This window comes from Lissotriton vulgaris, chromosome 9 (assembly GCF_964263255.1).
Source record: "Lissotriton vulgaris chromosome 9, aLisVul1.2, whole genome shotgun sequence".
NCBI lineage: Eukaryota > Metazoa > Chordata > Amphibia > Caudata > Salamandridae > Lissotriton > Lissotriton vulgaris.
In genome coordinates this window covers 344,203,360-344,230,441 of record NC_141697.1, presented here as the reverse complement: position 1 = coordinate 344,230,441, position 27,082 = coordinate 344,203,360, and the positions used below count along the sequence as shown (strand labels likewise).

The 27,082-nt window shown below is 43.0% G+C and overlaps 1 protein-coding gene across 2 annotated transcripts in view; it reads left to right on the top strand.

The window, feature by feature from the left end:
* The window catches only part of LGMN (legumain), a 95,363-nt gene extending 69,408 nt beyond the window's left edge, over positions 1 to 25,955 (top strand). For both annotated transcript variants that reach the window (XM_086937693.1, XM_086937694.1), the window contains exons 9-14: positions 5,471 to 5,589; positions 9,348 to 9,437; positions 18,511 to 18,711; positions 19,591 to 19,761; positions 20,440 to 20,507; positions 24,983 to 25,955. In XM_086937693.1, the coding sequence (XP_086793819.1) occupies positions 5,471 to 5,589; positions 9,348 to 9,437; positions 18,511 to 18,711; positions 19,591 to 19,761; positions 20,440 to 20,507; positions 24,983 to 25,025 (692 nt within the window). In that variant the 3' untranslated portion in view covers positions 25,026 to 25,955. The remainder of the gene's footprint in view (positions 1 to 5,470; positions 5,590 to 9,347; positions 9,438 to 18,510; positions 18,712 to 19,590; positions 19,762 to 20,439; positions 20,508 to 24,982) is intronic.
* The last annotated feature ends 1,127 nt before the right edge of the window (positions 25,956 to 27,082 follow it).

Genomic DNA, 27,082 nt, shown 5'->3' with positions numbered 1-27,082 from the left:
CCATGATAGGTTGGGGGGATTTGTGTGTTCGTTGAGCAGACTAGTCAGTACACTGGTTGGGCGAGGATAAAAAAAAGGTGAGGTCGACAATTCCAATTTCTCCCTTGTTTATACCCCATCCCTGTCTAGTTATCCATCCTGCCACCCTTGGATCTTGGAAGTTAACCACAATGCAATCCCCCCCCAGATTTTTGGTTGTGTAGCCTATCCAATCTATTCTCCTTACCCCCAAGATTAACCCATCGACGTCACCAGGTAGAGGACGATTCACCCTTAACCAGTGCATGATCTTGTTTTTAAGCATCTGGAAGGTTTCTCTCTGGCCTACAGGTAATGATGGAACATTTATGAGGACTGCTACGTAGGGGAAGGAATCTGGGGTAAGGTTCACGGGGGGTTTCCTATGTGGTGGCTTTGTCAAGTGTGTTGTGATTGGATTAGTAGCTGCAGGAACAGGGCGGGGTGCAGGTTTGTTTGATGCTAGCTGGGTATTAGTTGGTTGGGTAGGGACTGTAACATTGCCCACTGGAGGGCACACGTTACCCCCTGACCCACCAGTAGAGGGAGGATTCGATATTGTAGTTGTCTGCTGCGCCTCAGTCTGAGCTGGGTTTACAGTATTAGTGGGATTTGCAGCAGGGCCTGGATGGACTAGTTCAACAGGCTTGGGAGGTCTTTTTGCAATCACACTACCCGGCTTGGCGGCAGTGGAGGGTTAGTTTGTTGCCTTCTTCCCTTTTCCTGAGTAGCACAGTGAGTACTGCTCTGGGGCTTACTACTTACATCTGCCCTTACCTGGGTTTTGATCAAAGTTTTTGTTGAATGGAAATTGCCTAACGTTACCTGCTCAAAATGATCTAATCGATCAGAGAGCTTACCAATTCGGTCCTCGATCGGGGAAAGGAGTAATCTAAACAACTTTTCTAACTCAGGGATCAAGTTTACGAATGGTAATAGCTTGTCATCAATTGGGGGATCTATCTCTGGAGAAAAATTCCTTTCAGGTACTGGGCTGCTTAATAAAACAACTTCACCATCCTGTGTACTTCCTATGCTACAACTTGGTTCAGAGGCAACCACTTTAGTACACATACTTTTATGTAACTTTTTGTGTTTATGTGCGGGTTTAACAAGTTTACATTTCCTTGGTATGGTAGTCCTTTTCCTTTTAGATCCATGCTTGGGATGGGCCAAAATAGACTGGGCACCTGAATCAGGAAGCATCATAGGATCAATATGACTCACAACAGATGAAATAAGTTCAGAAACATTGTCCTTATTTGTTACATTTGAAGGTACATCATATCGCTCTTTTACAACTGGGAGATTTACTGAAGATAACGGTGTTACCAAAGCAGGATATACTTGGGCAGGGTGCTTATCCGTAGAGTTTTTAAGCAGTTCTATAGACAATCTGCGCTCAGCGCGCCTCTCTGCAAGAGTTATCTCTTTGTCAATGGATAGGGGTGGGCGGTTAAAAAAGAATTTGTCCAGTGGACCAATTGCCAGTGGTCCAGTCTCGACAGAAGGAGTTGTCGGAATAGTACTACTTGTAGAGGCAGACATTGCTCTAGTGAGCGCCAACAAAGTAAAGCACTTAGATATGACTTACTGCAATGCGATCCAATAGGGAAAATATCAGGGGACTGGCCCTGCCCGGCCTCCTTCGGCCCCTGACGGCCACAGACGGTCCCGCCCTTGTCTCGGGCTTCTCCCGGTGCTCCCGCGCGCTACCGCGCAGCGGTGTTGGATGTGTCAATTTATATCTGTAGGGGAAGGGGAGGAGCAGACAGGGAGAGCGGCCCAGGTGTTCAGAATTGGGGCTGGCAAGCGCTCCTGGGAACTGTAGTCCCGGTCCAGCGCCTGCTCTCGCTCGCAGCCCCGCCTGTCACTCGCCTTCACAGGGACACCGTCCTGGTCCTCGAAGATCCTGGATTCACCCCACACGAAGCGGGACCCGCGCAGCAGGTTCTGCGAGAAGTATGCAGAGGTATTGAAGGTTTTGGATTTTATCCGTCCAAAGGGTTGCTGCTAGTTGCAGATTAGGCGTCCCCACTTAAAATAATGGCTGTTTTTTTCAGTTATAAATATGGAACAGTGTCTACCAGCCACTGAGGACAAGGTGCCTTCTGTGGATAAAGGGGACACTTTGAAATGGGAGACCATTAAACTGAATGGATTCCATAAAAAAACTCTTCATTTAAATGTTATCCCATTGCCAAGTGTTACATTTACAAACACCAGGACTCTCGCTTATAGTAGCCTGTAGAAAAGGTGCCATATTTATGACAAAAAAAATTGCCATTTGTTTAAATGGGAAGAATTTAAAGTGAAGACTCATGCGTCATAAAACATTAAGACGTAATTGATTTAATTGAAAGTGGAGAAAAACATTAAGACTTATTGCCTGATTTAGATCTCGGCAGACTGGTTACTTTGCCACAACGGTGATGGATATCCCGTCCGCCAAAATATAAATTCCATTATATCCTATCAGGCCCTTAATGTTTCATGGAAATATTTTTCTTCACTTTCAATTTCTCCCATTTTAAAAAAAAGGACTGTATTTTTCATTTATAAATATGGGAAAGGTTTTACTGGCTACTGGGAGCAGGAGACCTGCTGTTTGTAAATTCAACACTTTGAAATGGGAGAAAATTTAAAAGAAGAGTTAGCTTAATCATTAAGGTAATTTTTCATTATCTACCATTTAAAAGCATTCAGAAACATAATTTTGCTCTCACACTCCAATATTGTGTTGACTTATACTTATTTAAGAGTTAAATATTTCAGTGCTTCAGTTCTTCACCTCTGTGCCCTGGGTCATAAATCTTACTCCAGCACTGCTCATTATCAAGCACTGCATTCTTCAGCCTGATGATAATAATGTAAAATAAACACAGACTACCCTTAACTTCTAATGAAAAATTTGACCCCTGTTTAAAAATGAACTGAAGGTTGTGAGCTACTATGAAAGTGTGAACGAGCTACTGGTAGATCACGATCGACTGGTTGGAGACACCTACTTTAGAAGCCAGAATAAAATGTAAGCTCTTGTGTATCACATATTCCATTACCCCAGAGAAACCAAAAGTTGTGGAGTATTGAGAAGTTTAAATTGGAAACAAAAGTTCGGATCCGACAAAGCAACCAGACAGTCCCTTTTGAAGCAGCCCCTTCATCTGGAAATGATTACGTGCTGATATGAGATATTCTAATTATTGAAAGGACTCAAAAAGTACTTGTTTAATGTCTACCTGGGCTAGTCTCCTATTCTCACTCGCAGCATATTCTCCCTTTACCTTGGTTATCTTTCCTCTTCCTTAGCCCTTTCCTTTACTAGTCCCCACAATCCCCATTTCTGTAAACCATCATCCTTCTCTGCCTCCTTCACTCTCCAAACATTCCCCCTCTTCTCCTTTTTTTTCAGTACCCCGCCCCTTGTCAGGTTCCTCCTCCTATTTTGTTACCCTGCCCCTTGTCTTTTTTCCCTGACCCTCGCTCTTTCCTCAAACCTAACTTCTGTAGTTACTTCAGCATCCTTTTTCAGGGACCTTTGCCTCTCTGCTTTGCCTTTTTCACTTGTTTTTTTCTAAGGGCTGTAAGATATTGTCTTTGTTTATTTTGACCCCTTGTTGACGGGGATTTGGTTCCTCTACAGAGGAATTAGAACCCAACTAATCTTCTCAGTGAGAATTTTGATAACTTGGCCATTGACACTAGTCCGAGTCCTCTCAGCAGAAATATTCCAGAATTTCAACAGCACTCCTTATTCCTTTCCCAGCACCCTTAAGTACTTGATGGCGCACAACATCTCATTTACTTCTAATCTGTGTTTTGGCTGTGTGTGTCAGAAGGGGTCACGGCAGCAAAGTTCACTTTTGTGGATGTGAACATGAATTAGTGATGAGAAACTCTCTTACCAGGGAGGTTTCCACCTGTCCATCATCTCACATGCACCCTCAAAATATTCTGGTTGTTGTGGCACACAATCACTTCATTTCCTAAATTGTTGGACACTTCCCCTCTGTCTTTTTCCAACACCTAGTTACTACCAGCAGGCCCTACAGATGCCCAGATGATTGGGATACCATTATGTACACTGACAAATGCCGACAAACTCCTATCGCCTCTGCACTTCCTGACGCCCACCACCACCACCACTCAACCAAAACCACCCAGCAACCAATAACTGTCTGACTCCTATCCCATTGTGCATACATAGAGATGCCCACCTGTACATGCTGAATGCTCAGCGAACATCCACACCTGACCAACCCTCTCCCACTGACAACCAGTGAGACAACCACCAATTTTAATAAACTCTGACAATAATACAAGTTCTAATACCACACTGGCACACCTATTGGCTCACTGCACATGCCCTGCCCTCTAATGCAGACATCCTCAATGAAACTTACACTGGCTTTAACACTTACCCTCACTGCCGTCCTACACCTACGTTATACCCCACTGGTGGCTGCACTGGGCCGCCTCATTGCACCCACTCTGGCGTTTAAAGTACACTTGCATCTCTCTCTCTCTCTCTCACTCACTCTCTCTCCCTTTCTCATAATTGCACTGAGGTAAACTGAAATCCGGTCTGCTTCTTGAACCAGGCAGTTTTTACCAGACTGAATCAGTGGTGGTTGCTGTTGTATATCAGGGATGCATCAGAGCCTTGGGTACCATTGCAATTCGCTTGGCACGGAAAGTTACTCAGTGTACACTTGCATTTCTGAGCGTAGCTTGGTCAGGCAATCAAGTCTTAGACCAATAGGTGGTAGTGAGCTTGCAACCCACATACAGTATGACCAGGGCCACTTGAGTTTTACGATGCTCCAGCACTTTCCATATAGTTATTGATACGCTTACAATTTCACCCACAATTGTTTGTTGCTCAAAGGAATCAAAATGTACAGAAATCAAAATTCAGAACAGTGAATCCAGTCAATGGCAGACTCTAGTAAACTTTAAATGATGACCTTCCTGTTTGCTGTTTTCAGGTGTTAAACTGGTATTAATATGGTGCAGCTTTGCCTAGACCGCATTAATATGTGTTGAAATGAGAAAAGAATACTGTAAGATTGTACCACGTTATACGGCTTAATTTGCCTTGTCTTGCCACATAATCTTATTAACCGTGCCACATAGCTAGTCCCTTCATTGCTGCATAATTCCTGAGGCCCGGAGTGCGACACAGTAATAATTAAACAAACTAAATATCCAATCACATCTGTATCTTTTTAAAAGAACAGGTTCGTCTATACGTAGGAAACGCAGGGCCACTAAAATGCACTGCATTACAAACAGAAGTTTGCAGCACTTACTGGGGATGAGACCTGCCCCTTTACGTTCTACAGCCATTATGCAGTTAATAATAGCCAAGAGCTAATCAAACTATGACCCCTCTCCCCACTCTGAGTATTATAATGGATAAAGTGACCAATCCCTTTGATTTCTCTTCTAGTTTACGCAACAACGGCTGCAAACGCACAGGAATCGTCATATGCCTGTTATTATGATGAAAAGAGAGATACATACCTGGGAGACCTGTACAGCGTCAGCTGGATGGAAGATTCCGATGAGGTGAGTTTAATATGCCAAACGGTGTACACCCCTATGTACACAGCTTCATCGATTTCCACTTACATATTTGGGTGGGTGTGGGGTAGGGTGGTGAGGATGGTGTCACTTGTCCCGCCACCCTTCTTAAATCACTATCTAACATCTGCATTTTGGGGGTGCCAATATTACTTCGTAATTAGCCTTTAGTGTTTTTGAATGGTTTTGCTGTCCAATAGCTGGGGCATGCACATTGCTGAAAAGGTATTCTTAACAATCCCATAGCGTGTTTTCCTTAAACCGAAAAAAACTCCACCTAAATTTAGAGAAAACATTATAGAACTCGGTTTGGTATACTTAGTCAATAATTATGCAAAAGTCCCACATTTTGTGAACATCCCTTATTGCAACATTAGGATTTTATTGCTCTTTCCTGTCGATTCTGCTGCAATGGTGTCCTCCTGTAAAAATATTTGGCAATCCATTGTTTTAATAAAAGGTCACAGTGTGTCTGTCTTCTCTCTTTTTCTTTCTGTATTCTGTTTCTTGCACGGTGTGGCGAGGAGGACTGCCATTGTAAGAGGTTACCTTCCATGAAGCAAGAAACCTAACTCTGCTACGATTGCTCCCCCGTTATTATTTTAGATGTAGGGCTGTAAAGCTGGAAATCCATTAATAGTGGATTCCTGAAGGCACTGGTGGGAAGGAGTTAGGAGATGACACTTTTGCTATGGTACAGTTGAACACTTGTGGTCTAAATTCCGAAGACTCGTAGACTCAGGTGGCGGATGTGGCTGCTGTAGGTTCTCTAGTGGGGAGCCGTTCAGAAAGATATAAGTCTGGGCGTGAAGATTTCCTCCTGCCGCCAAGCCCCTGGTGATTACTACACCACGATATCGTATTTTTCAAGTCTCCCATAATGAGGAGAGACATTGGGAAGAAATCTCCATAAAGAACTTCGACAAATCAGGTCGTATTAGTTCTTTTTTTACTCCACAGGTTTGGACACTTTAGGGGGTGTCCACGAGGGAGTAGGAATGTGCTTTTTTCTGGTCCTGACGAATGCTGAGCTGATTGTATGCTCGTTAGCAGAAACATGTTGACCATTTCTTAGTATTAATATTCTTGTTGCACCATCAATAGGACTTATTGGTTCAAATTTACACAACCACTTAGCAGTCCTTATTTTTTGCACTGGTTTTAACAGAGTTAGAGCTACCCTCTCATTAAAATAGTTTTGAGGAGTAGTCCACACTCTTTTTAAGTCACCTTTTTCTCAGTTTCTTTGCAACTATCTGGGACCCAATGAAGACAACTGGCTACCAGCTTTCAGCTGGGGGCTGAGGGTCCTTTTAGTTCTCTCTGAGCACGTACACTCTATTTTTCCCACTATACTAACAGTCTCCTCTGATGCTAGCAATTCTATAATTTCTCAGAATTTTTATCTTAGCATCTGGTTCCTGTAATTATTGACACTCTTATGTTGATTGATATAACTAAATTCCGAAGGCCCCGCTCATGAGCTGGAGGTAAGCTACAGACTAAGGAAAGGCAGGATTGAATACCAAAATGACTGCCAAGATGCAGATGGCTCTTTATGTGTCGCTTCTGTCCCTGGAGTTTCCAGTTAGGTCTCTGAAAATCACAAGCTGAATCCGTGGCTTTTGTTCAAAGTGCAGTTTTATCTGGCTCACCCCTCAACTTGTTCCTTCTTCCTTTGCGTAGGACCATCCCACTAGTCTCCTCTGCTTTTTAATACCACTTTCCACAAGGAATTAAAGCCTTTACCGTGCTTGTGGAATGTACCGTATAACACTCCTCCTGTTCAGATGAAGAATAGCCCTGCCCTCCTCCTGGAGCAAAGCTCTCCAGTAGGCCAGAAGACTGACCAGTTGTTGCCGTAGAGCAATATAGAATGGGAAGCGGCTAACGAAGTCTGTATCTGGAGCCAGTGGCCCGGAAGCTGGCTAAGGCTCTTTGATCCTGAGATAGATGCGGCTCATGGAGAGCACTGTCTCTTTTAATCAGTACAGTGGAGACACTGTGAAGGTGCCACTGGGACGGAAACAGACTGCCCCCGTCATGCCTGCAAAAAATCTGGAAAAGACAGAAAAGTTGCAGAGGACAAGGGGCACCACCCTAACTCTGCTGAAGGTCATTGCCATCAGAAATGTAAAGTAAGGGAGCACTTTTGGAAATGCCTGGGACATAGTGCAGCCAAGCACTGGAGAAGAAAGGGATGTAAAGCCTTATAATGAGTGCCCCTTAGTTGTTCATAAAGGAGCTGCAAAATGTGGTTAGGGCCATTTCTCTAAACTACCTAGTGTAAATCTGTATGCATCAATGAGCAGGGTAACATTAACCACAATTGTTGAGTTATAGTTTAGGGTTCGTTTCTCAAACATGCACTGGTACTGCAGTGCATGCGGGAACAGTTATGGTGTATTTTATAATATTAAATCAAATCGTTCTCACATCTAACATATGGCCGCTGAAGTATGCTTCAGCGAGGTTGCAGTTGCTCCTCAGGTCATGGTCAGTCTCTCCAGTTGCCCACAACAGATCCTACCGACCAATCATGCAGTATTTGCCAGCATTCAAGGTTGGATGGGTCAAAACTGTTTCCATTTCAGCTATCTGGATATAGTCTTAGGCAACTGTAAAAGTTCACATTTGAATAATTTTTGAGTCCAGTATGGCAATAGATTAACAAGTCAATGCAAGAATGTCAACATCTCATTACTGTCCCAGATGTCTATAAAGGGTCCAGCCGTGTTTGCCTGGACCTTATTGACCCATAATTGGTTCAACGTTTTATAACTGCTACTGCCATGATGATGCAGACACCATAAAGCGCATTGGTATGAGAGGAATCATCCAACCACGGCACAACAGCAGTGCACCCAACTCATGCAAACTTCACGGTTTAGTAGTGGGCAGACTCACTTTAAAAATATTGACAATTTGCCATAAATCTGTCGACCGCCCTGAAACGATTTGAAAAATAAACGGAGTTTATAAACCCACAAGGCTCCTCCTTTTGTTGTCGTGAATAAACGGGACCAGCCCAGGAGGGGAGATAATCTGTTCCTTTAAAATAATTAAATCCGTGAACGCATCCCTGTGGGAAGTTAACACTACCCTCCATTTCAGGAAACCGATTAAAATCTTGATGTTTTAGTTTGATTATATCATGGATTATTTTTGTGTTCTGATTACCTTTTTTTAGTTTAGTTTACCATGTTTAAGAATGTTGTGTAGTCCGAACGACAACCTAGAGTACAGCATAGCAATCAGATAATGATTTTTCATACTGAGAAATGTAATAATATTCTTACGTTGGGGAAGTACTGAAATTTAAAAAAAAAAAAGTTTATAGGGAACAACAGTGATGTTGGACAGGTAGGAACCGGCAATGACGTTTTGACTCAGGGGGTGGCTGGCAAAGTGAGAACTGTGATCGCTTTAGGTGTGTTGAGTGTGCACAACAAAGTGGCCAGGATCTCGAGCAACAAAAGTAGTGTGCAAAGTAGACTACATAGAAGACTAAATATTCACGACTGTCCTTTACGGCCAGGCCCTATGTGATTGCCCTTTCCCAGCTTATAACATGTGCTGGTTATTCTGTTTAATAGTAATGTGAAAATGAACTCATATTATGCGACTCTGATGTTTTCGTTATTCTCCAACTCATTTCTTCGACGTCTAGTGGGCAAGAAGAGCACAGCTGCCCCAGTTTTCAATTTATTATATGCCAGTAACCTGGTCTGTTTGTTTTTCAGGAGGACTTGAAGAAAGAATCCTTGCATAAGCAATTCCAGCTTGTGAAGAAGCACACAAACACCAGCCACGTGATGCAATATGGCAATAAAGTGAGTGCCCAAGGAAACTACTGCTTCCCAAGCAGCGAGGAAGCTGCTCTTGATTTCGAACCTGACAAACAAAACCTAAGTGAATACAATGGTGCCCAGTGGAATTGCCAGTGGTTAGGATTGATGCAAGAATTTTCATCCATCTCGTTTTTCTGTCTGAGTGAGATCCAAAAGCGAGAGGGTAATTGAAGAGGTGTATCCGGAGCTCATTGTGTCATAGTGGCCAAAGCTGCACTTCACTGAGGAGATCCTACAGTGCCAAAGATCAGTGTGTTGTTCTTCTAGTGGCTGGATTGCTATTATTGGGGTGAAAAGGCACATTTACTGATGGTAGTTTATCTTCTTGAATGGCGCAGACAGGCCAAATGAATGGAAGGCTACGCAGGCGTATTTCTAGTGGCAGGAAGCATTTCCATTTCTCAATTTTTGTTGTTGGCGAGGAGACCACAGTTGGTCTCGCCTAGCCTAGCCAGAGCTTGCGCTGTCTCTTCGAGACATGCTGTATTCAGGTATGGACTTGAAGCTCCACCCACCCTTCCGCCCATCTTTTCAATTGGCTCCTCTTACTCCCCTCTGTCAGTAGTGAGGACAGTCTGTGAGCACCATTTTATTCATGACCTCCTAGCTGCAGAGGCACGATAAGCTCTCCCACTTTGGCTTACACCCTGCACACAGCAGGGAGGCACGCCTTCATCGTTAACAATGGCGGCCTTGCCTTTCTTTTCTTGGGTGCGGCTCACCAAACTATATTTTTTTAATATTATATGCTTTTAGTAAGCAGCACGGCATAGGCGGTGTGCTGCTTATGAAAAGCTTACTATATTGAAAAAATTTACTTTGGCGAGCGACGCTTTTCTTTGCTTTCTTTTAATTTCTCACATTAAACCATTATGTCCAGTTGGACAGATAAATATAGGCATCATTGTATCTCCATATGAATTTTCACAGCAAATTGTTTCCATGTTAGGGACTGCTGTTCCTGTAAAATACTTTGCACCCAAGGTCCCAGACCCATAAATTAGGTTTCCTTGTTTTTGTAAAATAGGTCTAAATAAATTGACATTTGTAAAGCCTATAACTCCAACACCAAATGCGAGACCTATTACATTTGCAATGCTTGTTATTATCAGCAAGGAGGTAATTCTCAGTTTATAACAAGGCACTGGTCATTTTCTAGCAAGCAAGGCGGCTGCGTTTGATTGATGACAAAGAGGGTTGGGGGGGTGGGCGGGTTTGTTGTGGGATTATAGCCAGAAAGGAGTCTGCCAGGAATGTATGTGACTTAAACATGTTGTCTTGGGTCTGCCGGAAGCAGTGAGGTTTTGGGCAGTGTTAGGACACAGGGGAGGCTGCCGCTGGAACATGCCCTGCTTCATAAGCCTCTTTCAAATGAGTGGCAGCATAGACTATGCTATATACATACCCACCCGCGTGGAAAGACATCGCCCATCACATACCTCCTCAGTAATTTCTAATCTTGAGTAGAGTCAACCTTGTCTTGTTTTATCAAAGCACAATTGGAAAGATTGTTTTAAATTAAAATTGAATTCTTTTTAGCACTTGAGATTTAAGAGAGAGGAATACTAGAACAAGGACCCTAAGGTGCTCTGAGACATTTACAAACTGTTACATAAGTACAGAGTTCTTTAAAAAACATGTTTGCTATTTTCTCAGTTCGTAAATGTAGTTAAATATATACACTTTTAATAATTTCCATTTCCATGTACTCTTCTTCAATTTTCTGTGTATGCCAAGATAAATAAGCTATCTCTAATTAAAACATTTCCCAACCACGGTGCAGGTATTTGCTCCAGAGTGTGCACCGCAACGTGTTCTTTGTTTTTCTCACTGATGCCCTTGGGCATGTTTGAATTCTAAAGGGCCTGAGCACTTGTGGCTGCATCAAAGTCCACTCGTTCTAGGTCGTTCTAGGTTTAGGTGTGTGTTCTTACTTGTTCTAATTTTTGTTATTTTAATATCACTCTTCTTTCCTCCGCTCCTGGGCTCAAGAAGTGTTCTTGTTGGGGGCATTCTTGTGTTCATTCTTGATACTGTGTGTGAATCAATATAACTGTCACATGCATTAGCTATAGGTTATTTCCTATGGCCCTGTGAAGGGTTTGACTTTTGCACACAGTCCATAGCAACACTGCTCGTACCACATGGTTATGGGTGGACCCATCCGTTCCTTCCAATAAATTGTAATGTTTCCTTTTGTAATTAAAAGTGCCATATCCAAATATTTTGTGTCCACCTCCACGTTTTTAGGGTGTGGTCCCATGCCCAGAACCTATGAATCAGTTGTATTTTAATCTTCACGTCTTCTTATCTGTGTGAGTACCTCCATGATATCTTGCCAACAAAGTGCACGCCCGTAGCATGCTTTTACCTGCGACTCCTGCAGTGTGGGCAACCTGTGAGCGTTACTTGTACATCTTGACAGTCATTTGAGGGGCTATGTTTGCTCCATGTAATATTTTTCTCTCATTCCTTTTCATGAAGTTCTCTTTCTACATGTAATTCCCACTTGTATTTTCAACCAATTCACAACGTCAAGGCTGCTCCTGCCACCCCATAGTAGTACCTTCTGCAGCTACATGATTAGCTATATATAAACCTCTCTACACGAGAGAGGGAATGAGTCGCAGACTCTTTCCGGTTTTACAAAAATATTTATTGACCTTTTAAAACGGCATCTTCTGTTTAGGCTCTAATGCATTTCGCTCACCACTGTGAGCTTCGTCAGAGCGGAGAAGAGGCGCCGCAGGTTCAGGTAATCACAGCTCACCTACACGACCCTTGATGTAAATGTAAATGTATGTAGACTTATATAGCGCGCGTATCACCCGAAGGCATCTAGTGATGTGTCGGTGCTTCCATTTTTTAACCCTCTGTTGGGCGTCGCATTTCAGCTGATGTTTTCACTTGCTGCATGCTGGGTCATGTAGTGCGCTGTAACCTTCAGTGCGTTCTGTATTCAAAGTTTTTGCCTCCTGTGCCGATCCGGAAACCCTAACAAATGTCCTTTTAAACATCAGCAGGGACCCTAACCACAGTCCAGTCTGTGGCGGCAACCCGCACCCTTCGTGTCTCCACGTTCCAAAACAAGGTGTTCCGGTTTCGGGTGTTTCTGGCGCACTTGGCGGGCGTTGCGTGACTCTTGGGCTGGACCTTGCCACATTTATATTCAAACAAACCTCTCTACACGAGAGAGGGAATGAGTCGCGGACTCTTTCCGGTTTTACAAAAATATTTATTGTCCTTTTAAAACGGCATCTTCTGTTTAGGCTCTAATGCATTTCGCTCACCACTGTGAGCTTCGTCAGAGCGGAGAAGAGGCGCCGCAGGTTCAGGTAATCACAGCTCACCTACGCGACCCTTGATGTGTTGGTGCTTCCATTTTTTAACCCTCTGTTGGGCGTCGCATTTCAGCTGATGTTTTCACTTGCTGCATGCTGGGTCATGTAGTGCGCTGTAACCTTCAGTGCGTTCTGTATTCAAAGTTTTTGCCTCCTGTGCCGATCCAAATGCGAGTGTCAAATGGCGTTTGTTTAAAGCCCATGAAGAAGAGGTTGCAAAACCTTGAAACGCGTTGGCAGCTGAAATTGAAGAGTGGAACAGAAAGCAGGCTGCATTCTTATTGCCGAAGGCAGAGTGATGTCGTGTGCGCGCCTAATGCTTCAGGGCACTTGTTTGAAAACTTTACAGCACGGCAGCCTGGTCGTGAGGAGCTGCACCATTGACCAGCTGGGATGGAAGCCAGTCACCAGCAGATCAAGGCTACAGGTTTGAACTATGAAAATCTGGAATAGCACATCGCTCGATATGCAGATTAAGTCTGCTTTCTGGGACACAGCCTACTACAGGAGGAATGAACATTAAATGATACAAACGGAGCATTTGAACTTACAAAAGGTACAATATTCTTGCATTGGAACTACAGGTCCCATCAGGCACTAATAGAGCAATTATACTAAGCTTACGCCCACTGTGGGATGCTTGTGAATAAAACCGGAAATGCAATGAATGCGAGTGTCAAATGGCGTTTGTTTAAAGCCCATGAAGACGAGGTTGCAAAACCTTGAAACGCGTTGGCAGCTGAAATTGAAGAGTGGAACAGAAAGCAGGCTGCATTCTTATTGCCGAAGGCAGAGTGATGTCGTGTGCGCGCCTAATGCTTCAGGGCACTTGTTTGAAAATATATATATAATATATATATATATATATATATATATATATATATATATATATATATATATATATATATATATATATATATAAAATTAGTGTTAGTATGTGTGTGAGATGTCTGCTAATTTAGCGATCCCCACTGTCTCGGACAGTTGCTGTTTTTCAATTGATTCCCAGCCCTTATGGAAATCCCCATGAAAGGAAAGGCTGTTGCATATGTCATGCTCATCCACCTCCTATGTAATACCCTGTGATAGCATTGTAAGGCTTCTCGTGTCAGTCTGGAAGAGGGAAGTCACAGCATATATAGTGATTGTATCCCTTGTCTTCTTCTAACTCATCTTGGGCTTGGGTATATATTGATTCCATCTACCTACTGGTCCAGCCACTGTGTTTGGGCTGATAAGCTGTAAAGTTCAAAGTCTGGAGCACAAGTTCTGCCTTGATCTACAAGCAGTGGCAACTTCCCAAATGCCACCTAATGCCTACAATGCGCTATTCCTGGGCGCGCCCGAATCCACCCTGAATAAACTGCAGCAAGTGCAGAACGCGGCTGCCAGGCTTTTGACGGGTCTCCCCAGGCGTCAATCTGCCCGCCCGGCGTTGAGGACATTGCACTGGCTCCCTGTGAGGGACAGGGTGAAATTCAAGTCCCTTTGTATTGCCCACAAAGTTCTACACGGGGTAGGCCCTCCTATTCTTGAGGAGATGGTCCAGCCTTACAAGGCCTCTCGTTCCCTTCGCTCTGACCATCAACATCTCCTCCAGGTTGGCAGGGTGAAAAAGGCTAGAACAGGTGGCAGAAGGTTCTCAATAAATGTGGCCTCCCTGTGGAACTCATTGCCCCTACAACTTCGATCGGAAGCTAGTCTGCTTCGTTTCCGTAAACTTTTAAAACTTTCTTCTTTTCCGTTTAATCCCTTCATTTTTTTAGTAGTGTTATGTTCTGGAAGCGCTGGGATGCCTATTGGTAACCAGGCGCTATACAAAACTCAGAATAATAATAATAATAATGTTTAAAATCAAGTCTCTTAGTAAAATGTTTAATCCTTAAAGATCTTCACTGGAATCATTATTGGGAGACGGGTGAACTAGTACAGGAGTTGAGGGAACATTACTCTTTTTGCGTGGGCATACCTCCATACCACTGAGAGCAGCAAAGTCTTCCAACACGAAGCCTGCAATCTCAGAGCTGTGATAAAACCCACTATATTGCCCTCAAACAAGTCTGTTTGTGTGTGATATAGTCTCACTCATAAGTACACAAAGGTGTTTGCTTCCTGTTTCGTTCCGCATCCTACCTTTGTCCTGGGCAGACAGCTGAAATATGATTTCGTCCAATTCATCTCTAATCCTTATCTTTTATCTGTTGTAGCATATCATGGGCATTTAGTGATATTACATGAATGCTGTGGTCACATCTCTGATTGCTGCACCTCAACCCTTATTTTAGCGCCAAAACATTTCACTGGAAGGGCAAAGAGCTGTAGTGTCACTGGGCATTCATGTGTCCTCCTGCTAACACTATAGTGGGCTAATTTTACTTCTCGTCTACAAACGCCCACTTTAGGATTAGTGTACAGTGACGATATCCACTTTACCATATGTGATCCCAATTGGAATTTCTTGAGTACCGAAACAGATATAGGCAGCTTTGGGAATCAGAGATTTTTTTTCCAGACCTGTAGCCAGCACTATTGAATTTGGTCAATCAGTAAGGCTTCCTCCATAATTTGAGCTGTACAAAAGGGGGTGGTAATGGACGGAGCATCTGAACGAATCAAACACTCACACCCAGTCAAAAGATCTGGGTTTAATCCATCACCATTCTTTATCCCACTCTGCCACCCCAGTTCAGACATGGCTATATGCAAATCAGTCTGACCCTGTGCCTCATGGGAACAGTGCAGCCCGAACTGCCAAGCCATGCCTTCCCTGAACCGGAAACAAGCTTCCGAGGACCGGTTTCTGGCATTCCAGCCGTCTTCAGCCTGGCTTGCTTGAATCCAGTGGCAAAGTGAGCAAGGGACTCACGTCTGAGCATACCCTGCCACACTCATGGCGGCCAAAAGCGGTACAAAAGGGGGTGGTAATGGACGGAGCATCTGAACCAATCAAACACTCACACCCAGTCAAAAAGTGTGCGTGAGTGTTTGATTGATTCAGATGCTCCGTCCATCACCACCCCCTTTTGTTCCTCCATAACTTGAAACAGCCTTCTTATGTTCAATATGTATTGTGCCCAGGGATTAACCTATTTTGGTCAGAATCAAGTAACGTGCATGAAAGGCAACATTTTCCCAAGGATTTTATAATGTGTTCCGTATGAATAGTGGTCGGTATGATGCTATTTCCTAGAGTATGTCGATTAAACTAGGGCAAGTGCAATAAAGTTACGATTGTTCTGAAAATTCCATTCAGTGATGACTCATAATCAGTTTATTGATTCAAACACGTGATTCTTAATTGTCAGAATCACATGTGCTCAGTAAAAATAGCCAGAACAGCCAACACATGTTTTGCCCCCTTCTGGCATACAAACCTGGGGCTTTTTCAAGGCGTATAACATCAATATGGGGACTTTTGCAGCATCAGAAATGGTTTTCTAATTTGCTGTAAGTTGTATCAGGATGTACAAGTAAGGTGCCTTGTTGGGCACATCAGGTCTGCAGTCAGTGGTAATCCTCAGGCTATGCGGTCCACGATGCAATCAAGGCATTGAACAAGCCATCTTGTAATTTTACTGTTCCGGGTTCTGCCTGGAAATCCACATCTGCGGAAAATCAATCTGGACTAGTCAGAATATGTTCCCCATTGTTGGGGGCGGTGGAGGTGGGGAATGGGCAAAGCGGCCCTCCTCAAGCACTGCTGCATACAGTGTGATAAGCCTAAGCGCTAGGTGATCCACAAATGTTTTGTAAAACTCTTGTGGAAGCTTATCTGTCACTGGCATCTTCCCCGCTGATAATTCCGAGATAGTGCTTTAAATTTCCACAGCCATTATTGGTAACTCCATTCCCTCCTATGTTTCTTGGTCTACATGCAGGAAGCTTACCTCTCAGGGGTACTTTTCAATTTCTTCTGGGGTCGTCTATTCCTCTTGCTGTATAACCTAGTGCAGTATTCATAAACTTCCCTGTTTATTTCTCGCTGTGTGCTTGGTAACCCCCTTTTTTCTTCTTCTTCTTCTAATACTGTCAACAATGGATCCCTTTCTTCTGGTCGGATCACCGATGCCAGCAATCTACCAGCCTTAACCCTCTCCAATTTTCATCATCTATGCTGATAAACCACACACTTTTGCCTTTCTATTAAGGTGCAATATTTTTCTCTATCCCAGGTTACCTTCCAATCTTTTCAACTCCTGATCCAACTTTCTTTTAGCTCCTGTAGTTTTCTGAATCTAATGTTCCACTAACTACAGCCTTGAAAATGTCTCATTCTGTCAGCAACAATGAGGCAGTCCCTTCGCAATCCTTGAAATAATAATCCATGGATTCCTCAGTAGTGGCACAGAAGGCTGTGCCCTCCAACATTGTTCTCTGTATTCTCCATGTTGGAATCCGCGCCGCCCTTCTTCCCCGCTTGATACTAGTGAGAGGGGGTTATGACAAGAAAAGGTCCTCCACAAATATTCTGTATGCCACACTGTGGCCTGGAACATACTACGTGATCTAACTTTACCAGAAGATCATGTACCAGGGAATAGAATGAGTATTCCATATCAGGGGATATCAGTTCTTCCATATATCCACTGTTGTCCAATGTATGTATGCATTGCCTCACGCTTTCGTGATTTCATTTGTTTGTGCTTGGGGTAGTGGAGGTTGTGATTGGTGCCAATTTAAATCCATCACACTACTGAATTCACTGCTCAATAGGAATGGACAGTAAGTCCACCTCCCCAGTTCTCAAAATAATGTATTGAAGAGAGCTGTTTTATTTTTACTTTAGGGGAATAAATGACATGGGAATACGAGGACTACGGTGCTACAAGTACACCATCTACCCCACTGACCGTGAACACATATCTTCACTCCTTTAGATCAATGTCATGTCCATTCCCCACGGCTCTTCCAAAGTGGTGCTCCCTCAGCGTGTTATGAGTAACTCATTGCGTATATTTGCCCTCTCGATCTAGGTTGCAGGCGTTGCCCTCCTACTATGCTAAATTGGATTACGTGCCGTTAAGCCTAGCCCCCCTGCAACCCCCAAGTTTTAAAAAAGCGTGAGATTTGTGCCTTGTATGCAGCGTGCTCACACCCAGGACATTCCAGGTGATGAGGGGGTAAGCCTTTTAATCATTTTCTGATTTCCACCCTCTTCGTCCACTGCAATGTTAGTGTGGTATCGTGGGTATCTCCTGCCCTCCTCTATTCATTTCCACCTTTCCCCCTATACAGGACAAAATCTGAACTACTTCCCCACATTTACGAACTCAAACTTAGTAAAACACACTTTCTTCGCTGTCTCTACATCAAGTTTGCTGGAGTAGAAGGCTTTGTTCCATCTTATTAGGAGACCGTAGCTCTCTACCAGCACCCACATATCATCATGTGATTATAACTAGATATGCATATTCATCCTTCCCCGCTCACATCTCGTCTCATCCCAGACTACCTTGCGTCAGTCCTTGATTCTACACCGTCCACACTCTCCAACTATTGTCCCTCAGTTTATTTCAGATCAAACAGTTATACGTTCTACAAATACAGACTTGCTGGAAATATAAGTTGACCGGTTGCAAGGTTTGAATATTACAAATATAATTGGAGATGTGCAGCAGCAATATAAAACTGAAATAAAAAAATGTACAAGCCAAGATGGATAAACCGTGTAGAGCATATATGTTGAATTATCCTTTCCATATGTTTTTTTGCAGACAATCTCCCAAATGAAAGTGATGCAGTTCCAGGGATTCGGAAGTAAATCTGCTCTGCCTATGTCACTTCCGCCAGTGAAGCAGCTCGACCTCATTCCCAGCCCCGATGTCCCCCTTGCCATCATGAAGAGAAAGTTTATGGCCACGAATGACATTAACAAGGCAATGGCCATCCTGACCGAGATGAAAGCGCACCTTGCGGTAACAATTCGCAATCCAAATCATCTCGAACCAGTTTTGTTTCTGTATCGAACACTCACTTAAATCACTTTGTGTGGTGGCTGCTGTATCAGTGTGCTTGGTCATATCCCCCCCACCCCCACCAAACACACCCACACAATCTAAACTGAACTCTTCTAGGAATTAATCCTTTACTAGAAAAAGCACAGTTGCTGACGACTCAGTAACCAATGTTACTATGTTCATACAGCGTTTCTGTATTTTGGATTATTTCCAGTGAGCTGTGCTGTGAACATTTTATAATTCTCACCTTGTGCATTGCCTGGAGTTTGCCTTGAGGCAGGAGCTGCTGTTGTGTTTATTCTTTGGCACGTGGTGGTGTTTATGTCTGTGTGAGAGAGTTTTCTTCTGTGCACATGACATCATTTGTCCAAACAATGTTTGTGATGTTACCTTTAGAATGTTGGGAGCAGGCTGGCTGTATTTGAGTGAGAGAGGAAATGTTGAAATCTGGAGTGGAAAGCAGCAGGCCAGGTGGGCCTAGCTACTGTAGCTGGTTATCTGACTAGGATCTCTGCCGTTGAAGATCTCAGGTTACAAGTTGTTGATAGTATTTCGAAGATCTTTCCTGTGCTTAGCACGAGGTGGACCCCCAGATTGGCCGGTGTGTAACAGGTACTATTATTTCTGGGCAGCAGTGCGGTTAAGTTAGAGACTGCAGAAGCAGGAGTGCTGGGTTTTTTGGTCCCGGTTTTTTCACTTTACCAACTAGTGTGAACCCAAGCGGTCCTCAAGGTCTGTTTTTTTATTTTTATTATTTTGTTTTACCAAAACTGGGTGTGCTTGTATGTTTCAATTGGAAATCTACATTTGTTTCTAAACTTTGTTCCAATGTTTTAGGCAAAACAATTAATTGCAGAGACCATGAAGAAGATTGTGTACGCTGTAACCGGATCAGATGATCGCGCCCAACAAATTCTGACGGAGAGACTGGTCATCAATGAACGCAAGTGTTACCGGGCCGCTCTTGAGTACTTCAAAACCCGCTGCTTTAACTGGCACACTCCGACCGTGAGTTCCTTCTACTTTTTTTCTACAATCTCAAGTGTCAACACTTGAGCGCCACTTGGGACATTCTCTATTCTGAGGGTCTTACTCTGTCACTGTTAAACCTCAACATACATTAGCCGCACATCACTCCTGTATCACCCTGCAGATCCATCATCTTTAGTGTGAGTTAACAGCTCACAGTCACCAAGTAGTTATATCTGCTTCCCCAAGACCAGGCACTTGTTTGTCCCACCGTCCATCCTGCCTCTGGGATTCAATTCTCTCGCACCTCATGAAGAACAGTGATCCCTTTGTACAACCACACTTGAAGCAACTCCCTTTCCAGACCATGAACTTTCTTCACTTCCTAGTTATTCTTCAATATCCAGACATCACATTTGTAGCCGATTGTTAGGTGTATTGAAATCCTTATGGAAAACCATTTTTCTAAAAATGTTGTTTTACCTTTATGGCTGCGCACTTTGAAAACTCTTATATGTACTCAGCAGTGTTTTATGGCTAACTGTACTCTTTGAATTGAGATGAACAGTCTTTTAGAAATTGTATGTACCTTTCCCAGTCTTCTCACTACTTTAATGGCCTGTTGCAGTTTGAGAACTTTGGAGTGGCGAGGTGAAAGTATGCTATAGAAGTGCTAAAAATATATGGTTTAATAAAAATATTTCCTTCCTTTTACAGTATGAATATGCTCTGAGACACCTCTATGCTCTTGTCAACCTTTGTGAAGGACGCTACCCCATTGGAAAGTAAGTACTTGATGCATTGTCGTTTTACGCATCGGTAAAGTATATATTAGCGCAGAAGGCTGTCATTTTTCAGGGTTTGCCTCATGAACTTTTTGTAAATATTCATACTGCACTATGCTGTCCACATATGTCAAATATCCCTTTTTTCGACTGGTAGCACAATTTTCCCTGGTGGTCCAGCCACATCACCTCATTTTGTATAGTTCCTGTGTAGCTTTTTAACCTCTTATCCTTAACTATTGGAATGACTGAGTGCACAAAACCATGTTTGTCCAAAGCTTTCAAATCAGCATGGCCATTAAACATGGCAGTTCTGCATTTGTCAGCAAAGGTGACTGCCGTGGAAGCAAGAGTTGTATTGCCCAGACGAAGGATAAAGGAGAGGTGGTTGGTTGCAAATGTTCCCTTGAGGGGTTTGTGAATAGCTAGTTTTATCTCGGATGGTCTGGACACACATCTGCAAGGGACAGGTAAAACATGATGGACATCTGGGTGAAGCAGTGGCAAGACAAAATACATGTTAAACAGCAACTGCTGAATGATGGACAACTTGCTGCAGAATGCAAGGGGAAACGTGTGTACAGCGACATATGATGGCTGGCTGATCTCGGTTGAGCTACTTTACCCACTGACAATGGCCTGTCCCATTGGTTCTCCAGACAACTGCATCAGAGATCTGCCCCACATCTTGTCCTGTAGAACTCTGCTACTGCTCCTTACACTCAGCGTCTTTCCACTATATTCTTTGAGGTGGCACTGTTTTGTTGATGTTGCACTTCCACGGTATGGTTAGTGAACTATACTGATGACTTGACTTTTTATTGACCTTGGATAAAATGGCTTCATCAAGTGTCAGCAGTCTCTGCTCAGTGAGGTTAGATGAAGTGCAACTGTTGCATGACTGATGATGTGCACACAGTGAATTTGAATGAATTGCAACCAGTGAACCTTGGCAAACTCTACCCACTGTCTCTCTAGTACTCGTATCCCACAGCTTGTCAGCAAATCGGGTAACCAGTACAAAGGGCATTTAGCTAATATGTGCCCTATTTGTTCTGTTAATCAGTGCCACTGGATACCGCAGCCTACTATGTCCCATGCACCTGGACGCCCCACGACTATGCCCTGCCCCCGGGAACATGTGTTCTCTATTCACTCTTGCATTACCTTTCCTGTCCTCTCCTCCCTTTAGCATAGAAATGGTTCCACCGACCACCAGACTTCTCAATGCCTAGGGTCCCTGGCCTGCTGTGCTATTCTATGCTAGAGCTTTCATCCTAGCCCCCCCCCCCCACAGAGCACCAAGCCCAGTCCACTTGTTACACAAATACCCCTTCTTAGGCTTCCCAGCAAACCCACTGACTTAACACCTGCCTCTGCCTACACTGTGTTAAAAGAGGGTATTTACATAATTTAAACGTAAATGAATAATAAAGTCAAACTTTACTTAAAGTAAAAGGAAGATAAAAACAGTTCTAAACACAGTGTTACTAAGGGTCGAACTAATAACTCTAGGCACAGACTAAGTAGAACATGTTGTACAAGCAGACTGGTTATTTTGAAAGTATTTCTCATAATATGTCTAGACATAGTTGTTTTTGTTCAAGCTATGCTTTGCTCTTCGAAAAACCGCGAGGCATGTCAAATAGTTCTATATTATTATTGTAAGATATACTGCACCGTATCCAGAGAGGAGCGAGGAACAGGTGAACAGAAGCATATGCAGGCAGAGAGGTCCATGTTAGTGGTGTAACTGAAAGCATATTTTTCTGCTGACAGTGTAGGTAACACTAGCTCGGTTGCCTTCAGTCAAATGTTGTTTGAGCGGGATTTCTTGGGGTGATGCTGTGACGGTGTTTTGCAGGATCAGTTTTGCCTGTGTTTTGTCACAAAGAGGCACAAAGCAAACAAGAGTCCACTGTTTGGAATACAGTAGGTGTTTTACACCTTTACCTACAACAAGAGGATACCTTTATGACAAACTGGAGTGTACCAGATACACTCCTCTCAGTATTGCGCAGGACTGCGCTGCCAAAGGATACGTTTTCAGCAAGGCAACCTCTGCATCAGCATCCTCAGAGTACCCGCATTTAGCTCTGTTGAACAGATGAGCGATGCGCGTTTGACAGCGATTAGGAAAATGTTCTGCGTAATATATGGACTTAAGTTAGTTGGGAGAGGCATGGCGTCAGTGGCCAAATGTACTTTAACCCAGTATTATCTGGCAATGCATTTCTTCAAATCTTCGAACAGTTAAACTTCTCAGCATACTAGTGTATTACAGCTTGAAGTTTTTTGTTGCGTGTGTGGGCCTTGTATTATTTGTGGACTGCTCTTAGGTAATCAGTGATTAAAGGAATTTTACATTGATCACATTTTCTATGAGTGGGTCTGTATGGAGCTTGCCAGTTGCCAGGGTATCCTCAGATGCAGTTCATGTAGTGGGTTCCACTGCCCTTCGTAGCATCATTAAGTAATTGTGTGTGTAGGTTTTTGCAATTATGTTTGTATTAGTGTTTTGTGGTTTACTATAATATATTTCTTTCTTTGTTTATTTGTGTAAAGACTTTCAACATACATTGCAGCATTAGATCTATTTGAATCTAATTGTCTTGTCGAATTAAAGGCGCTGTTTTCAGGTTCCGCTGATCTACAGGGGTTCCATAAGTACGGATCGACTTAATGTGACGCTCTTTCAATTAATCTTTTGTGTTATGTGCTCTAAACACTATATGGAATTATGGAAATACTTCAACATTCGTTCCATCATTTGATTTGGGGCTGTTCATTTCTGGAAGGCCATTGTAGCTTTTTGCCAGTCTCATTCTATTTGTTGATCATGTTACGAAAACATGGAATAGATTTCAGAAACTAGTTAATCAGTCAATATTCCTTTATTGCATAATTAATTAAAATCATTACAATATTTGTGCAAGTAGGCAAAAATCAGCTACATTTTGATGATATAGAATATGCTATAAAAATTATCACAAGCATAAACAAGATTTCATAAACTATTATTCGCAGCATGCTTAGCTTGTAGTTGAGCACCGCAGCAATTACTAGCTTTCCCACGAGGTTTCATTCGTAGCAGACACATCCTCTTATTTTTTGAATCGGACAGTTCTCGTCTGTATAAAGTACTATGCTTTGAAACATATGTCATAAGCATTATTTCCAATGTCATATATTTTTTATAGAACTAATTGGATAGGTTTGCATATATGTGGTAGATGTATAGTGCACACCAGGCTAAAAGGCAGTGGAGCACTGTACAGGGCTGAAGGCCGGAAGCTACTCCATAGAGAGGCTGATTCTAGGTGGGGGTGAAGGGTTCTGAAAAGCGGGGCGTGCTATTTATTGTTATGGAGGAATCTTGGGAGATAGCAAGAAAATGATATAATTTGCTGAAGCATCTTCTACACATTTCCACTTTTCTATCTTGTATGGAGGAGCATGACTGATCTTCTTAATGAGCGGTGCAAAGTCCTTGAACAAAGAAATGGTGAGAGGGAGCCTTCTTGGCTAGTACTTTGTGCTAATTAAAATGGTAGAATAGTTGACCTATTTATAAACATTTTCTGTGTGAGCATTGGGAGGCAATGAACATTGCACAAATGAATTGCCAAATACGAAACATTCCACTAATTTTCAGACAAAATTCTTAGATACTATTTCAAAGACCTTTTAAGATCCATGACCACAGATACGCATGTCACTCGAGGAACGTGTTATAACTTTGCAATCTCCCTCTTACAAAACCCACTTGGCCAGGGTGAATAGTTGTTGTTAGTATTCTTTCCCAAAGTTTGGACAGTTTATTTGTATGTGTGTCGGTGTTTTGATTCAGAAGCGATGTGGGTCTTCATTTGAGACGTATTGGAGATCTTTCTCAGGTTTTGGTATAACTAAAGTTGTTGCCTCTTTGCTGGTGTTCCTCTGACCCTGAAAAAGTGTACGCCATGTTTAAAGTTAGGTCGAAGTTTCAAAATAGAAACCCCAGCTTTGGATTGTGTGGCCACGCGGTCCACTTTGTCCTTGCTGATCTGTGTTTACAGGCACATAGCACGTCTCTGACTTTAAGTAGCCCACCGGTGACCAAACTGTGACAGTTATCCTATGCTACTCTAGGTGGTGTGCACATGCAATGCACTTTGGAAACAACTATGGCCTTCATCTCTTCAGAAAATATTTTCCCTAGCTACCACAAGAGCGGGGTAGTAAGCAGAAGTTAACTTGCTGATGTTTGGTGTCTTTGAGTCAGCTGTCTAGTTTCATGTTCCTCCTTGAGGTTTGGTGAGATTAGTCACAAGCAATGCCAGATGCTTTGTGGTGGTTGCTGTTGGGCGGGTGTGGGAGGGAAGCCATATAGAATCTAAAGGTTTTTTTTGTGGAGGGGGGTGAATATACAAAATTAAAAAACAGGGAGAACACGGATAACTCGATTGACAGATGTTGTGTCTTCTCTCTTGCAGAATTCAGCAGGCCATGAACATGGAGTGCCTGGGCCGGAACTGAACACAAACATGCAGCCCTGGTTTCCGTAATCTATGGAACAAAAGTCCTGCGCCCCGTAAGAGGGTACTACTCCCTACCCTGCGTGCCAGTAATCCTAAATGAAGACTGTTACCGGCTGCCCAAGTCTCCCAGAACCCCAGGAAGTTGGTTCTTAAACTTCATGACACTGATCTCGCCTGGAATGAAAATATATACATTAGAAATCTCTGCAGTGGCTCAACTTGCTTCACACACCCCTGAAATCTAGCTATATATATATATATATCGCAAATGATAAGTGAATACCAGGTAGGATAAAATATGCAAACTCAACAATAGCTACCAGCGATGAATGTTCCAAACTTGGGCTGCCTGCATTAATCAACTGACCACAACCTCTGCACTTAGCTGTGTTTTGTACAGGACTGAAATGTGTTCTTTTGCACTACTGATTTCAGCTTTGCTACGACTCGTAATAATGTGATTTCCATTAGGCATTTATCAAACGAACATGCTGCTGTAATTTTTATTTTATTTTTTAAGTCAAAACAGCAATCGGGCATCCAGATGTTTACAGAATGATGCTTTCTGGTCCTTTTTTTAACCTATTAGCAAATATATTCTTGCTAGTTAATTTCACTTTGATTTTTTAACCCAGGGGGACCAGGGTTTTATTCTTTTTAAAGCAGTGGTGGCCTTAGCCTTGAAAAAAGAGGACTGAGCCCCTTTTACAGGCATTATTAATTTAGCGAATGATTCTGCAGATGTAAAAACATGGCTCTGAATCCTGAGGCTCCAGCTTCAACCGAAAGCTTTAAATCCAATGCAGCCTGCGAGCACCAAGTTGTTGCACTGACACAAGAATGTCTGTTGTGATGTTGTGAGATTTATGCTAATAAATGACCGAAGCTTGAAAGGTAAAATGCTCTCAAATAAAAGCGGTTTCTGAAATCTGTGTCTATATTCAGTTTTATTTAAAGAGTGAATTTAATGTCTTTTTAAAGTAACTCTATATAAAGTAACACAGTGGCACTCTGTGCTAAGTGCGAATGTCAAGCCCTGTGTAATCTAAGGCAAGGAGTTCTGCTAATGTTGCCTGTTATGGTGCATTGTGTGTGTGCAGCCTGGCTTCCTTGCCACTAGGAGGCTCTCTGGCCTACGCACTAATTCGTTAGGTTTATTCATCAGCTGCATCTCCAGGCTCTGGTTGCACTTTCATGGAGCTAGTGGGACTATTCATCCGCTGCTTCTCAAGGCTCCGAATGTACTATGTAAAACACAAACAATTGAAGAAGGGTCTGAGGGAAATTTATAGACCTGCCCAGTTCGTATCCCCCTAACTGTAATCCTAACAACAAAAGAACCGGGGGTCTATAACGGAGCTTCAAGTACTCCGAGCGGCTGCAAAACTCCTACATAAGTGAGTTAGGCGCTAATAGAGCTATATAAGTCTCTATATCAGAATGTGTGCCAGGACAAACCTTTTGAAGGACCTACTAAGATTGTTGGTAAGACCCGTTCAGAGATATGTTGGATTCCCATCAAATAGGTATGTAGATCAAGTGTTCTCATTTGGTCATCCAAAAAATGGGGTGGTATGTCTCTTGATCAATGAGACCCATCCATCGCCCTTACTCAATTGGGTCGCACCATCAATCGCTAAGGTACCCATGAACAAATGATAAAGATGGGATCGAGTGCAGTGCAAAAATCAAAAGATGTGTGAGTGAAAAACAAGGGGTAAAAGGATCAATAGGCGAAAAACTCTAATGTAATTTGTCCTTTCCCTCGAACAAACAAGAACAATGCAGAGGAAGCAGTCTAAACATATAACTGCATTTACAAGGCCAACATGTTTCAGCCGGTAGGGACAAGATCCCATGGCTTTCTTCAGGGCCAGAGTTCTAATCATTAGCTACTGCATACATAAAGTGAACGTAACGACAATCTGTAAAGGATATACATAAATCGTCCAAAATCGTGTTCCTCTGTACCAAACAGTGTCTCTTACATCTGAGGCCTCCCACAAAGCTCGGGTCCTGCAATGAGACAACGCCGGACAGAGCGGGGCCTCCTTT